Below are 15428 nucleotides of genomic sequence, written 5' to 3'. Positions count from 1 at the left end.
AACACACACTCCTTTGTAATTCGGAAATATGTCTGTGTGTGTTGGGAGGCATACTGTGCTGGGTAACTCAAGTAAAAGCAAATAGGAACATTGATGTCTAGCCTAACTGTTGCTGAACAGATGCTTGATTTCATTTTTTCCAAATGAATCTAGCCTGCTACGCAATGCTTAAAGAAACATCAAGTTTCTGAATGGCAGCAATTTCAGTTTGTGGATTTCAGCGAGTATTACCTTGGATACCGGAGGGGCATGTGGTAAGGCAGCCCATGCTCTGTCCTGAAAATCCATGGGGCTCCTTCACCTCGTACTTGCAGAGGGTTAACCGCCTCTCTGGAGCCCTATGTTTTTCTCAAAAAGAATCTTTGCCTCTGCCCGAGTGCCTGGATAAGAACTTGGTGGAGGGGCGCCTGGGTGGCGCAGTCGGTTGAGCGTCCGACTTCAGCCAGGTCACGATCTCGCGGTCCGTGAGTTCGAGCCCCGCGTCAGGCTCTGGGCTGATGGCTCGGAGCCTGGAGCCTGTTTCCGATTCTGTGTCTCCCTCTCTCTCTGCCCCTCCCCTGTTCTTGCTCTGTCTCTCTCTGTCCCAAAAATAAATTAAAAAAAAAAAAAAAAAGTTGGGAAAAAAAAAAAAAGAACTTGGTGGAGACTTTGCTTCCCATTCCATAGACTGCAGAAAAAGGGCATTAGATCTGGAAACTGGGAAGGTCAGTGTTACCAGTGACTTGCTTTGTTAGATTAAGTTCCAGTTCCTGATAATACATCCCTTCATTTTGGGGGAACCTATTTTAGAAAAAACCATGGAGCGGATACCCTGCTGACAACCAGCTCAAGGAAGTGCTGTCTTATTAACTCTTGGTTGTCAGGTTCTCTCTTCATTGTGAGCACTGAACAGGATCGAGGGGCAGCTGGCTTCTCTCAACCCATCCAGCAGGAGGCAGGATGGCACGCTTTACGAGCCAGACCCAGGGTTGAATCCTGGCTTTGCCAATTACTAGCGTGTGACCTTGGACAAGTTACTTGCTCTCTGAGCTTAGATCTCTTTATCTGAAAAATGAGAGTAACGTCGCCTTTCCTCTGTATTTGTAGTGAGGACCTGATGTGATAACTGTATAAAATACGGAGCATAGCACGTAGTGGGTACAAAAGATGAGGTGTGGTTGGGTCCCAGGTGAACTGAAAGCGTTCAGAACAGTGGTTGAGAACAATTATGGTTGATGACAGTCCACAGTTCCTTAGCAGACCTTACAGGGCCAGGGTAAGAATGACGACGTGCTGAAAACGGTTCATTTGTTTCTTCGTTTTCCAACAATTATTTATTGAGCATCTATTATGTGCCAAATGTGCTTTTAGCCACTGGGGATACTGCTCTCAGGGATCTTCTTTTTTTTTTTTTTTTTTTTTTAATTTTTTTTTTTCCAACGTTTTTTATTTATTTTTGGGAGAGAGAGAGAGAGACAGAGCATGAATGGGGGAGGGGCAGAGAGAGAGAGGGAGACACAGAATCGGAAACAGGCTCCAGGCTCCGAGCCATCAGCCCAGAGCCTGATGCGGGGCTCGAACTCACGGACCGCGAGATCGTGACCTGGCTGAAGTCGGACGCTTAACCGACTGCGCCACCCAGGCGCCCCATCAGGGATCTTCTAATCCAGAGTGGGAGAGACCCAACAAGACCAGTTCTTTCAGTCCAGGACCTCCTCCACCAGTGAATAGTTTGGGTTCTGAAAATATCGCAGTTTGCGAGTCCACAGTGACTGAGACAAATAGCTTGAGCAAATCTCTGTTCCTTATAACCCGGAGAACCCAAAAAAGGCATCAACATACACGCGCGTCACATCCACACGCGTCCACATGCATCCATGTGTTCACACCAGTTACCATGGCACACACAGTGTGTACACATCTATAACACACACGTGTGCACACGCAGCACTAACAGCACAATACATGTATGTATATATAGCTCCCACACGTGCCTACATATAAACACGGATGCACCACACATGTGTTCATCCATGCATGCACACACACCCACGCATCCACAAGCACTCGTATTCATGCATGTGCATGTGTGCATTCACACGCACACACAGACTCACACACACACACAGGTACTTTTAGGGCAAGGGAGCCTCAGATGATCTACTCAATCCTTTCTTTCATAGATGGGAACGTGGAAGCCCGCGGAGGGAACTGACTCATGCAGAAGTCAATGGCCAAGCTGGGACTAGGGCCTCCAGTATCTCTTTGAGGATGCTGGGTCCCCAGAACAGCCTGACTGTCCTGGAGTCCCCAGAGACATTTGTTTAGAGGAGCAGTCTTGCCACCACTCAGAGACACTCAGATAATTCTCTGTTCTTAAATTTTTTTTTAATGTTTATTTATTTTTGAAGGGGAGAGAGACGGAGTGTGAGTGGGGGGAGGGGCAGAGAGAGAGGGAGACCCAGAACCCGAAGCAGGCTCCGGGCTCCAAGGTGTCAGCACAGAGCCTGATGCGGGACTCTAACCCACAAACCGCGAGATCATGACCTGAGCCAAAGTCGGCTGCTCAACCGACTGAGCCACCCAGGCGCTCCTTTGTTCTTGATGCAAAAGGAAATCCTTCTTGGGTAAGCTGGGCCCAGGAGCCAGGGCCAGGCCGCAGGCAGAATTTGGAGCACCTCAGATGCTGGTCGCTCCTTACCGAATATGCCCAAGAAGGGAAAGGTTACCCACAACTCTCCAAACATCTGCCCCCCTCTTTTCCAGGACTGGCCCAACTTGCTTAATTCCTCAGTCATTTCCCCTGGAAGACGAATAGTGTCCGTGTTTGCAGAGGCCAATGTCTCTCAGCATAACCGTACAGTGCCCTGGGCAGAGAACGGGCTTGTCGAGCAGTGGGGACAGAGGACTGACCCGAGCCCTCACTCAGGATTGTTGATCTTAGTTTGGAGATATGTAAAGTGAAAGGCTGTCTCTGGCCACATCCTGGAAAAGCTCGGCTTATCAGCTGGAGTATTTTTCTACGCAAACAAGCCTCCTGTGTACCTGCTCCTTCCTGATCAGGGTGAGAGGGGCTTACGTCCCTCCTTGGGACTCCCTCGCTTCTCAAGATGTCACAGGGTATGCGTGACACAGAGCAAAAGTGGCTCCGGGAGCAGGGGTACGAGAAAGGGCCCTATGGGTTCCTAGCATCTGGGCTCCACCCCAGGGCCTGCTGGGATCCTGATGGGGAGGATGGGGGACGGACATAAAATCGTCAGGAAGAAGGAGTAAGGCAGGCAAAGTTGGTGTTGCCCTTCTTCCTACTTCCACAGGTCGTTATTGTAAGGTGGGGGGTGCGGAGCGAGGGGGTAATAGCCATGAGCAATGAGCCACTTTCTTCAGGAAGGAGCCCCTGGTAGAACTGACAAGTGTCTGGAGGGGTCAGGCTGGTATCAATATCCACAAGCTCTCACTTGGTGGTCTGGGGCACAGCAGAGAGTTTCCAGTATGTTCTGAGGACAGAGGCCCCTCTTGCCCATCGGACCGTGAGTTCCCTGCTCACATCCCCCGACTCTTTGAACCCTTTTCTTTGAAGTCTGGGGTTTGATACCCTCCACCCCCTCATTCCAATCTCTGGTCTAGAATTTCTCCTCTGGCTTTTGGGCTTTGGCCCAACCTCCCCCACAGCTGAGCTCCTGGGCTCCCAAGACTGCATCTGAAATTCCATGTTTCTGGCATTGTATCCCTCAGCCTTGGCTCTCCAAGGCCTCCGGGAAGGAGCTGCGTTCCCTCCGCCCAGTCTTCTCGCCAGAGGAGAAGCATTGGGTAAGAACCAGCCCGACCTGTGGGGTCCACAGGTCTGCAAATTTCCGCAAGGCCTAGAAGGAGTGGCTGAGTCCTCTTTTTTAGAGACCCCGTCATGGTTGCAGACAGGAAGGTATTTCTCAAAAGCTTGCTTATGATCACTGTGACTTGTTTCATTGCTCGTTGCCTTGAGATCTCACCTGTTCTACCTCCTTCTGCTTTTTGCTTATTCACTGGTGGGAAGTGGCCAAAGGAGGAAGTGCAAGAACGAGAGAAAGCAGAAGGGTTGGAAGATGCGGGAGCTGAGTCGGAGCTGACTGGCTCCACCAAGGGGGGCCCGGGGCAAAGACAAGATGCACGGCTTCCTGTTCTTGCTCTTCCTTTTCCAGCTTGCAGGTGAGCGGGGCCCGGGTCTGTGCTAGAGAAGAGCTTCTGGGGCGGGAAGGAGGGGGCCCAGCAAGCGGTCCCGCTGAGAAGCAGGCTCCATTCTAAGGAGATTCTCCAAGCAGTGAGTCTGTGTGTGTCATCTGCTCTATTCCTCTCCCGGGGTTTTGGTGCCCACCGTTGCCAGGGTGGAAATGTCAAGGGTGCCTTCATAAAGGAACCCGGCACAAGGCAGAAAAGGCATAATTCCTGACCACCCGGGGGCTGATAATTCCAGATGCACAGACTGATGGGCCCCTCTGGTCCCAGAGAAGCAGAGGGGCCCTGGTGGCTCGGGAGAGCCGGCGAACGCTTGCTCCTGGACTCTCCCTTTTGAGAATGTGTTACGGGGGAGGAAAGAAGGGAGAGTGGAGGGGGCTTTGGAGGAAGGAAAGCGGGGCGTTGGGCAGACAGGGAGGGAGAGGTGGTTCTAGGCATTTCGGGTAGAAGGAAACAGCAGAAGTTACTGAGGGGCTGAGTCGGAGGGCGGAAGGAAACTGTAAATTGATGGGTAACATTTTGATTAAAAATTAAGGGTGGGGGCACCTGGGTGGCTCAGTCGGTTAAGTGTCCAACTCCGGCTCGGGTCATGACCTCATGGTTTGTGAGTTCCAGCCCCACATCGGGGGCTCTGTGCTGACGGCTCGGAGCCTGGAGCCGGCTTCGGATTCTGTGTTTCCCTCTCTCTCTGCCCCTCCCCCGCTCAAGCGCTGTCTCTCCTTCTCAAAAATAAGTAAACACTAAAAAAAAAAAAAAAAAAAAAAAAAAGAAAATGGTGGGGGTTTTCTTGACATGGAAATGCTGGAGGCCAGAGGGCTCGGTGTTGGGCCTCTCTCTCGGGAGCCCCTCCCTCTCCTCTCTTGGCTTAAATACCACCTCTACCCCGATGATGCCCAATTTTTTATTGCTAGCATACATCACCCTGGGCCCCAGAATCTTTTAATCAACTGCCCATTCCACATCTTCACTAAGATGTTGACATTTCAAATGTGACCTGAGCATATTTTCCCCCCTCGAATTCCTTTCTCTCCCACCTTTATGTTTGGCAATTCCATCTTTTCTAGGTGCTGGGGCGAAACCCGGGGTCACACATCTCTTCTGTCCTATCCTATAATGATCCTTGGCAAATGCAAGCCAGATCCTGTCTTTCCTCTGGTCGAGACCCTCCAATGACCTTCCATCCTACTCAGAGTAAAAATACAGAGACCTTCCAGAAGCTACACGGTGCAGCCCCTGGTTCTCTCACCTCCCCACCTCTCCAATCTCTGCTTCTACTCTGCTCCCTCGGCTCAACCCACTGCAGCTGCACCGGCCTCTTAGATGTTCTTTGAATGTGCTAGGTACACTGTTGCCTCAGGGCCTTTGCACTTGCGGTTCTCCCTGCCCAGAATGCTCTTCCTCAGATAGCCTCAGGCTCCAGTCCCTCGCACCCTGCATGTCTCTGATTCTCACTGAAGCCTTCATTAATAACAAACCTCATTAAAATTGCAATTCCCTTGCATTATCTTTCTCCACTGTTTGACTCTTCCTTCCCCCACCTTGAGAAAACAAACTTCAGGAAGGCAGAGATTTTTGGGCCTGAAACCATACCATCTACAGATCAGAAAAATAGTAACTATTAGTTGAGTGACTGAATGTATCCCATGGAGGGGGCAAATATGATTGCTGTACCCCACCCTCCATATTTCTTTTTCATAGAACTGAACATTCGAGACGCTTCACATTAATTGGAGAGCACATACATTGCTCATGAGAATGTAAAATGGTGCAGCTACTTTGGAAAACAATGTGACAGTCCTCAAAATGTTAAACATGTGGTTGCCACATGACCCAGCAATTCCGTCCCGGGTGTATACAAATGCGAACGTTCATGACAACATTATTCATAATCGTTAAAAGCTGGAAACGACCTAAATGTATACCAACTGATGGATGAATAAATAAAACGTGTCATACCCGTACAATGGAACATTATTCGGCCATAAAAACAAATGAATACTGATACACGCTATAACACAGATGAACCTTGAAAACATCAGGCCAAGTGAAAGAATCCAGATGCAAAGGGCCATATATTATATGATTCCATTCCTATGGAATTTCCAAAATACCTAAATTCATAGAGACAGAAAGGAGATTAGTGGCTGCCAGGGGCTGGGCGGGGGGAGGAGGAAGGGCGTGTGTGTGGTAAGAGTAAGGGGTTTCTTTTTGGGGTGATAAAAATGCCCTGGAATTAGATGTGGCAATGGTAGCACAGCTCTGTGAATGCCCCAAGAACCGCTGAGTGGTACCCTTGAAAAGAGTGAATTGTATGGGAGGTGAACCACCTGTCGAGGAGCAGAGGGAAGAATCGGGAGCAGTAGATCTCCCGAGGAAAATCTCCAGGTAGCCTGAGGCATTGTGTGCATCTGAGGCTCTAACGGGTGTTCACGGCAATTGGAGGCCCCTTTGTGATTTGTGATTCTTTTTCATGGCCGAATTTGATCATCCGTTCCATCAGTTGGAGAAATGAAAATGATGCCTCCAAGAAGCGGTGTGTGCTCAGCGGAGAGCCGAGCTAGGTGACCCGACGCAGAGAGACTCGGAGAGGGGGGAGGTGGTGCTGTAGATGGGCTGCAAGGAGCCTCTGCGAAAAGAGGGCTGAGCAGACGCCTGGGGGACGAGAAGGATCCGGGGGCAGCTTTTCAGGCACAGGGAACAGCAAGCTTGAAGTCTGTGACAGGGACTTGAGTCTGGCCTGGGCAGGTCTGAGGAACGGACGGGTCATGTGGCTTGGTCATGTGCTTCACAACAGCGCCGTGGGGCAGATTGGGAGGCTATCATTCTGTCTGGCAGAAGAGTCGTGGGGGAGGAACGTGACGCGTCCAGGACCACAAGGCTGGTAAAGGCAGAGCTGGGGGTGGGTCGTAGGAATGGAGAAGGCCCACGTTGGATGCGCCCTTAGGAGGCAAATCAGCAGGGCAGCGAATGCGCAGAAAAGACTGCTTCTTCCTCTCCCCGACCTCTGGAAACAGGGGAGGTTGGTGAGCAGATGTGAGAGTAGGGCTGGTGCGCGTGTGCACGCACGTGCACGCGCTTATTAGCGCGTGACCAAGGCAGAGTGGGAACAGCAGTTGGAAGCCTGCAGGCACAGCTGGGTGCCAAGCAGCCACCTGGTGGGCGCTGTGAAGCTTTGTCCCCCTTCACCAGCCTCTCCCACGGAACTCGCCATAACAAGCTACCGTTTTACCCCTCACCACTTCCCATTTCTGAAGAGTTTATTGTTGGGGCGCCCGGGGTGGCTCAGTGGGTTAGGTATCCGACTTCCCCTCGGGTCATGATCTTGCGGTTCATGAACCTGCGTCTGGCTCTGCCCTGACAGGGTGGAGCCTGCTTGGGATTCTCTGTTTCCCTCTCTCTGCCCCTCCCCTGCTCTCTCTCTCTTTCTCTCTCTCTCTCTCTCTCTCAAAAAAAAAATCATTAAAAAAAAAATAAAGAGTTTATTGTTTTAAAGGCATACAAGAAACAACTACGAAGCAGGTATCCCATTGGACTTTGCAGACTACTTTGTATGAGAAAGGAAGGGATTTTTAATTACCCTATATCTTCAGAGAAAAGTTAGCCCTTTTGTCCAACTTCAGCCTCGCCATGAGTGGTGGCAGACAGTGGACAAGACTCAGGTGCGCGGGGCCCAGAGTGGAGACTGGCTGATGTCCTGTGCTGTGTGGGCGCAGGGGTCCAGTTCCGCCACTCACTAATGGTGAAGCTGTCACTTCCCTCTGGGGCCCAGCTTCTTCCTCATCTGGGACTACTCCCCGTCAGCTAGTCTGCGAGTAACCATGTCTGCTGAGGATGCTGCTCCGTGGGCCTCAGGGGTGCCTTCTGCGCCGGGAGGCTTCAGACAGCAGGGCGGGAGCTCTGCCGAGGTTGGTGGGGAGGGGGCACCGGGACAGACGGTTCTAAGAAGCGAGTGGAACAGACAGTTCAAGAGTCAGGTCCAACACCAGTGCTCAGGTGAGATAGGCTAATGCCACCTTATCAGTTTCCTAAGGCTGCCAGATAAATTACCGCAAACTTAGTGACTTAAAACAACACAGATTTATAGTGTTAGAGTCTGGAAGTCAGAGTCTAAAAAGGTCAACGGGGCTGCATTCTTTCGGGTGGCTTTGGGAGGGAATCAGATTCCTTGACTTTTCCAGAGGCTGCTGTGTCTTTGGTGTGTGGCCCCACATCAGTCTTAAATGTCCCTTCTCCTCTGGCCCTGGCCCTCCTGCTTCCCTCTGATAGGGAGCTTTTTTTTAAAAAAAAAATTTTAATGTTTAGTTACTTTTGAGAGAGAGAGAGCGAGAGAGAGAGAGAGCGTGCATGAGTGGGGCAGGGGAAGAGAGAGAGAGAGAGACAGAGACAGACAGGGAATCCGCAGTGGGCTCCAGGCTCCGAGCTGTCAGCATAGAGCCTGACGCAGGCTCGAGCCCACAAACTGCGAGATCATGACCTGAGCTGGAGTTGGACGCTTAACTGACTGAGCCACCCAGGTGCCCCCTCTGATACAGATCTTTGTGATGATTTGGGCCCACCCAGATACTCCAGTATAATCTCTCCATCACAAGATCCTTTATTTAACCACATCTACAAAGTCCCCTTTTGCCACGTGAGATTGAACATATTTTACAGGCTCTGGAGATTAGGATGTAGACATCCTTTGGGAGCCATTATTCTGCTTACCATGCCATGAAACAGCCCTGTCCAGGCATTATTTTTTTCCCAATCATTTTGAAAGTAATAAATGCTCATTGTGGATACTTAGGGAAGTACAGAAAAAAAAGAAGAATTAGGAAAAATAAAAAACCCTATGTCCCTGATCTTAATGCCCAAGGCAACCCAATGCTAATTTTTAAAAAATATTTATTTATTTTTTGAGAGAGAGACAGAGGGCAAGCAGGGGAGGGGCAGAGAGAGAGAGGGAGACACAGAATGCAAAGCAGGTTCCAGGCTCTAAGCTGTCAGCACAGAGCTCGATGTGGGGCTTGAACCCATGAACCACGAGATCTGTGTTGAAGCCGGATGCTTAACCTACTGAGCCACCCAGGCTCTCCAATCCAATGTTAATTTAACATTTTAACTTATTTCCCTTCAATCTTTTTTTTCTGTGCATATTTAAAAGGTTAGTTGAGATTATACTGTATATGAGATTTATTTATTTATTTATTTATTTTAATATATGAAATTTATTGTCAAATTGGTTTCCATACAACACCCAGTGCTCATCCCAAAATGTGCCCTCCTCAATACCCATCACCCACCCTCTCCTCCCTCCCCCCCCCATCAACCCTCAGTTTGTTCTCAGTTTTTAACAGTCTCTTATGCTTTGGCTCTCTCCCACTCTAACCTCTTTTTTTTTTTTTTTTTCCTTCCCCTCCCCCATGGATTTCTGTTAAGTTTCTCAGGATCCACATAAGAGTGAAACCATATGGTATCTGTCTTTCTCTGTATGGCTTATTTCACTTAGCATCACACTCTCCAGTTCCATCCACGTTGCTACAAAAGGCCATATTTCATTCTTTCTCCTTGCCACGTAGTATTCCATTGTGTATATAAACCACAATTTCTTTATCCATTCATCAGTTGATGGACATTTAGGCTCTTTCCATAATTTGGCTATTGTTGAGAGTGCCGCTATAAACATTGGGGTACAAGTGCCCCTATGCATCAGTACTCCTGTATCCCTTGGATAAATTCCTAGCAGTGCTATTGCTGGGTCATAGGGTAGGTCTATTTTTAATTTTCTGAGGAACCTCCACACTGCTTTCCAGAGCGGCTGCACCAATTTGCATTCCCACCAACAGTGCAAGAGGGTTCCCGTTTCTCCACATCCTCTCCAGCATCTATAGTGTATATGAGATTTAAAAATCCATTTTAATTTTGTAGGAGGATTTTCCACACAGTTAACAGTATTTCTAAGCAAATTATCAGTGTCTGCATTACATGTTATTGAATATTTATTTTCCCAGTTGGTGGATGTTAACCTTGTTTCCTTTATTTTTGCTATTTAAATAATTACGTAATGAATCTTGGTGCATAAATCTAAAAACTTTTTTTAATAAAATATTTTTAAGTTTATTTATTTTGAGAGAGAGACAGAGAGAGCGAGTGGGGGAGGGGCAGAGAGACAGGGAGAGAGAACATTCCAAGCAGCTTCTGCACTGTCAGCACAGAGTCTGACATGGGGCTCCAACTCACAAACCTCGAGTTCACGATCTAGGCTGAAACCAAGAGTCGGACACCTAACCGACTGAACCACCCATGTGCCCCCCAAATTTTTAAATTTAATTTTACAGAGAGAGCAAGCGAGCAGAAAAGATGGGAAGAGGGAGAGAGAGAGAGAATCTTAAGTACACTCCAAGCCCAATGTGAGGCTCAAGCCCATGACCCTGGGATCGTGACCTGAGCTGAAATCAAGAGATGGAGAAATCAAGAGTTGGATGCTCCGCTGACTGAGCCACCCAGGCATCCCTTGGCGCATATATTTTTGTTAGCTTCTCTGTCAAATCCTAGACATATAATCAGTGGAGCAAAGGGCATGATTATTTTGCTACATAATTGCCATATTACTTTCTGTAATGGTTGAACTGGTGACATACCTCCCAGCAGCTTCTCTGAGTGTCTGAATATCCATTCCACATCACCCATGTCAGCAACATAGTAGTCACAAAAACTTGGTTGATTTTATATGAAAATGACATCACTTTAAGATGTTTTCATTTGCAAAAAAAAAAGTTTTCATTTGCTAGATATTTTAATTGAACATTTCCAATTTTACTATCCATTTGAATTTCCTCTTTGTGACTTGCCTTTTCTTGCCCCTTATCAATTTTTTTTATAATGTTTACTTTTTTTTGAGACAGAGGGGGACAGAGGATCCAGAGTGGGCTCTGTGCTTACAGCAGATAGCCCGATGTGGGGCTCGAACTCACAATCCTGGGATCATGACCTGAGTCAAAATCAAGAGTTGGATGCTCAACTGACTGAGCCACCCAAGCACCCCTATATATTCTTTTAAAAAAATGACTTAATCCTTTTCTACATTATTTGTTTCAAATATTTCTTGCAGTGTGTTCTTTGCCTCCATTCAGTCTGTTTTCTGGTATGTCCAAGTGTTACATTTTTTAATATGTGGTCAGATTTACTGACTCCTCTGTGATGAAAATTTAATTTTTTAATTTAGAAAGTGCCCCCTTTCATTCAGACATTTTTACATTTTTTAAAACATTTATTTATTTTTGAGAGTCAGAGCACCAGCGGGGTAGGGGCAGAGAGAGGAGACACAGGATCTGAAGCAGGATCCAGGCTCTGAGCCATCAGCACAGAGCCTGACGCTTGGTTCAAACCCCCGAACCGGGAGATCAAGGCCTGAACTGAAGTTGGATGTTTCACTGACTGAGCCACCCAGGCTCCCCTTTTCATTCAGAGATTTTATAAAGACTTCTAATTTCCTCTAGTTTAAGAAGTGATTTGCTATTTTGTGTTGACCTTCTTAGTCTCCCTATCTTTACCTACTTGGAGCATGTGGAGAGGTGAAAGGGTCCAGCAACACTTGTGCAAAACTGTCCCCTTCCCCACTTTTTTTTTTTTTTAAATCTCCTATGGTATATTATACTCCAGAGAGTTGAAAACCTATCTCTAGGCAAATACCAATAGTACATCAATGTTCACAGCAGCATTATTCATAATAGCCCAAAAGGGAAAACAACCCAAGTGTCATCAATTGATGAACAAACACTGTGTGCCTATCCCTACCATGGAATGAAGTGCCTGCATAGGCTATACCATGGACGAGCCTTAAAAACATTACACTAAGTGAAAGAAACCAGACACAAAAGGCCATACATTGTATGACTACATTTATACGAAATGTGGACTTCAGAGTAGAGAAGTCTATAGACAGAACGTAGACTAGTTCTACCGAAGGAGCAAATACCAGGTACAGTGTTTCTTCTGAGGTGATGAAAATGTTCTGGAATTAGAGGTGATGGTTGCAAAGCTCTGTGAATATCCCCAAAACACCAGAGTAGATGATTTAAAATTAAGAGTAAAGGGTGCCTGGGTGGCTCAGTTGGTTAAGTCTCTGACTTTGGCTCAGGTCACGATTTCACAGTTTGTGAGATTGAGCCCCACGTCGGGTGAGCACGAGCCCAGCTTTGGGTAAGCCCTGCTTCTCTCTCTCCCTCTCTCTCTCTCCCCCTTCACTCAAAAAAAATTAAGAGTAAAATTCATGATATGTGAATTATATCTCAATTTTTATTTTTAAAAAAATTGTAATGTGTATTTATTTTTGAGAGAGAGACAGAGACAGAGTGCGAGTGGAGAGGGGCAGAAAGAGAGGGAGACACAGAATCTGAAGCAGGCTCCAGGCTCTGAACTGTCAGCACAGAGCCTGACATAGGGCTTGGACTCGTAACTGTGAAATCGTGACCTGAGCCAAAATTAAGAGTCGGATGCTTAACTGACTGAGCCACTCAGGCGCCCCAAGCCAGTGTTTTAAAATGGAGAGGTTCCATATAAAATCCAGATTCCTGGTTACTCTAGAAAAATTAAAAGGTCTGAAACCACAGAGCCCACATCTTGCATGAGGAGAGTGGGCCAAAATATACTGGGGTCTTGCTTTCGTTCAGTCATTTGCTCTCCAGATGACTTTGGCCACGGGAAGGGGGTGGGGTGGACTATAGGAAGCTGTCATTGCTCAGTGTTGACATTTTTGATTCTTTGAGATCTGTAGTTGTGCTCTTAGGTGATTTCTATGATGGATTTGACCCAGTGGAGTTTTGAAGGACAAAGATCTGTGTTGTGGAAGGTCTATTCCTTCTTTGACTGTTATTCAACTCATGAGGTCCTTGGGTTTATTGGAATCATTTGTGATGCAGGAGGCTGTGGCTCTTCCTCAGGAGGTGAGATGGGGCGGTGACAGGCACATGGATTTGTGTTTTCCAGGCTCATCTGATATCTCGGGTCCAGAAGCAGTCAGAGGCCTGGTGGGGGGCTCACTGACGGTGCAGTGTCACTATGTACAAAAGTGGAAAAACAGCAAGAAGTGGTGGTGTCGAGGAGCCAACTGGGGAAACTGCCATATCCTTGTTAAAACCAATGGGTCAGAGCAGGAGGTACAGAGAAAAAATGTGTCCATCAAGGACAATCAGAAAAACCTCATTTTCACTGTGACCATGGAGAAGCTCAAGCAAACTGATGCAAATATTTACTGGTGTGGGATTGAGAGATATGGAATTGACCTTGGGGTCAAAGTCAAAGTGACCGTCCACCCAGGTAAGAGTATGTGTAAGTGTGGCTGTGTGCCTTCAGGGCCCAGTCTGTCCTGGGCTCTAAGGTTCCTCTCCAGTGACTTCAGTGTCACTCAGAGTGAACTGTCACACAGGGTGGTTGAGTCCTGAGCTCTCTGAGAACCCGACTGACCCCTTGGGGTTGAGAGGGACAGGGCTTCTCTTAGATGCTCTCTTGGCTCCCAGCTTCTCCTCCAGGATGGGATTGAGCTTGTCTGGGCATGTGTTTTCTCTGCACGGCTCCGTGCCTGAGTCTATTGCTAACAGAGATCAAGCTGATGGTCCCAGTTTCAGCCCATAGGACAAAGGGACCTCCTTCCAGGGGACCCAGAGACCCCAATTCCTGCCAATGCTTCCCTGGACTTCTGGTACCCTGAGTCCCTGCTCTTTCTGGAGTTTAGGGCCGGGACTTCATAGCGGCTATTCTCTTGCTCTGTTCCGTGCCACTCTCAGGGGGAAGGGCCCCAGCATAGTCGTGGTGGTGTAGTTGATTCCTGAGGTTCAGAATGGCCTCCACAGTGAAAAAGCTGTTTAATTCTGCTCCTGTCCTTTTTGAATAAATAAGATTGGGGAAGGCATTGGCAAAGGCCTTGTCATAGGCAGTGTGAATGTTTAAAGTCCAGCTGAATTCCAGCTGCCTTTGTCCTGAGGTAACACTAGGCCCCCTCTAATCCTTCCAGGGCCTGCTCAACATCCTCCCTGGACCTGTACCCAGTCCTGCCTGCCTCTGAGGCTGAGTATCCTAGGGGTCAGGGAGAAAAGAGCGGTCTAGGCTATAGGCCCTTCCCTTCCCACGGCCGAGCTCCAGGCTCCCCCTGGGCTCAGAGCCATGTGCAGGGCTGTGGGCAGGTTAGCAGGCTGAATAGTGTATAATCTGGTCTATGCCTAGCACCAACTACAGTGTCAACCACCAACTCAAATGCCCACATGTCCACAACGCCAGCAGAGACCAAAGGCCCCTCGACTATGACCAGCCACCACTACGATGGCAGGTAAGCCAGTTCCGGTGTGCTGTTTCCTGTGGTCTGCTTGGTTTGAACTCTTCCAATGGGGGGGGGGGTACGCTTTGCAGTCCTAGGGTTCCCCTAATTACCGTTATGGCAAGAACAGTGGTATTGATGATTTGTCCCATCTCAGGAGCACCTGACAGCTCACAGAGGGCTTTCTTGTCCATTGTCTCTTAATTCTTTGACCCTACTCACGAGGAGGAGTAGGCAGGTACACATGTTCCCATTTTATAGAGGAAGAAACAGTCTCTCTCATGCTTCTTAGTAGCCTGCCTGGCCAGTGCAGCCAAAGTGGCTTTCTAGAAGTTGAGAGGCCTCTTTCCAATTCCTCCTATGCCCTCTTGACCTTGTTTCTAGATAGGCTGATCTCCTTTTGCCCGGCCTTCCTGTAGAATCCGAATGGGAGGTCTCCAATCTGTCTACTCTCGCCTGGAATCCCTTCTTTTTCTCTCTCCCATTTGCCTTCTGTTTCAAAAGTTTCTTTCTACTAACCTTCTTTTAATAAGTAATAGCTAACAGGGCGCCTGAGTGGTTAAGCGTCTGATTCTTGGTTTCTGTTTAGGTCATGATCCCGTAGTTCGTGAGATCAAGCCCTGCATCGGGCTCTGAGCTGACAGCATGGTGTCGGCTTGGGATTCTCTCTCCCTCCCTCCCTCTCTCTCTCCCCGCCCCACTCATGTAGAATGAATTCATTCTACAAATTCTGTGACTAGTGACAAATAAGAGACAGTCTTTGTATGAGTTTGCTCAGGATGCCATGACAAAGCACCATATCCTGGGCCACTGAAACAACAGACATTTATTTTCCCACTGTTCTGGAGGCCAGAAGGATGAGATCAAGGTTGATCTCAGGGTTGGCCTCTTCTTGGGGCTCAAAGGGAGAAACAGTCCCATGCCAATCTCCCAGCTTCTGGTGTTTGCC

General features: G+C 48.1%; 1 protein-coding gene across 10 annotated transcripts in view; it reads left to right on the top strand.

The window, feature by feature from the left end:
* Positions 1–2544: 2544 nt before the first annotated feature.
* The window catches only part of CD300LF (CD300 molecule like family member f), a 103126-nt gene continuing 90242 nt past the window's right edge, over positions 2545–15428 (top strand). For 7 of the 10 annotated variants that reach the window (XM_042914624.1, XM_042914620.1, XM_042914623.1 and 4 more), the window contains exon 1: positions 2545–4161. In XM_042914624.1, the coding sequence (XP_042770558.1) occupies positions 3881–4161 (281 nt within the window). In that variant the 5' untranslated portion in view covers positions 2545–3880. Of the gene's footprint in view, positions 4162–7595; positions 8182–13155; positions 13486–14388; positions 14492–15428 lie in introns of those variants that run through there. The other 3 variants (XM_042914626.1, XM_042914627.1, XM_042914625.1) reach the window with 2 other exon arrangements.

This window comes from Panthera leo, chromosome E1 (assembly GCF_018350215.1).
Source record: "Panthera leo isolate Ple1 chromosome E1, P.leo_Ple1_pat1.1, whole genome shotgun sequence".
Taxonomy (NCBI): domain Eukaryota; kingdom Metazoa; phylum Chordata; class Mammalia; order Carnivora; family Felidae; genus Panthera; species Panthera leo.
Note: the sequence above shows the minus strand (reverse complement) of the source record. Positions and strands in the feature narration are given on the sequence as shown.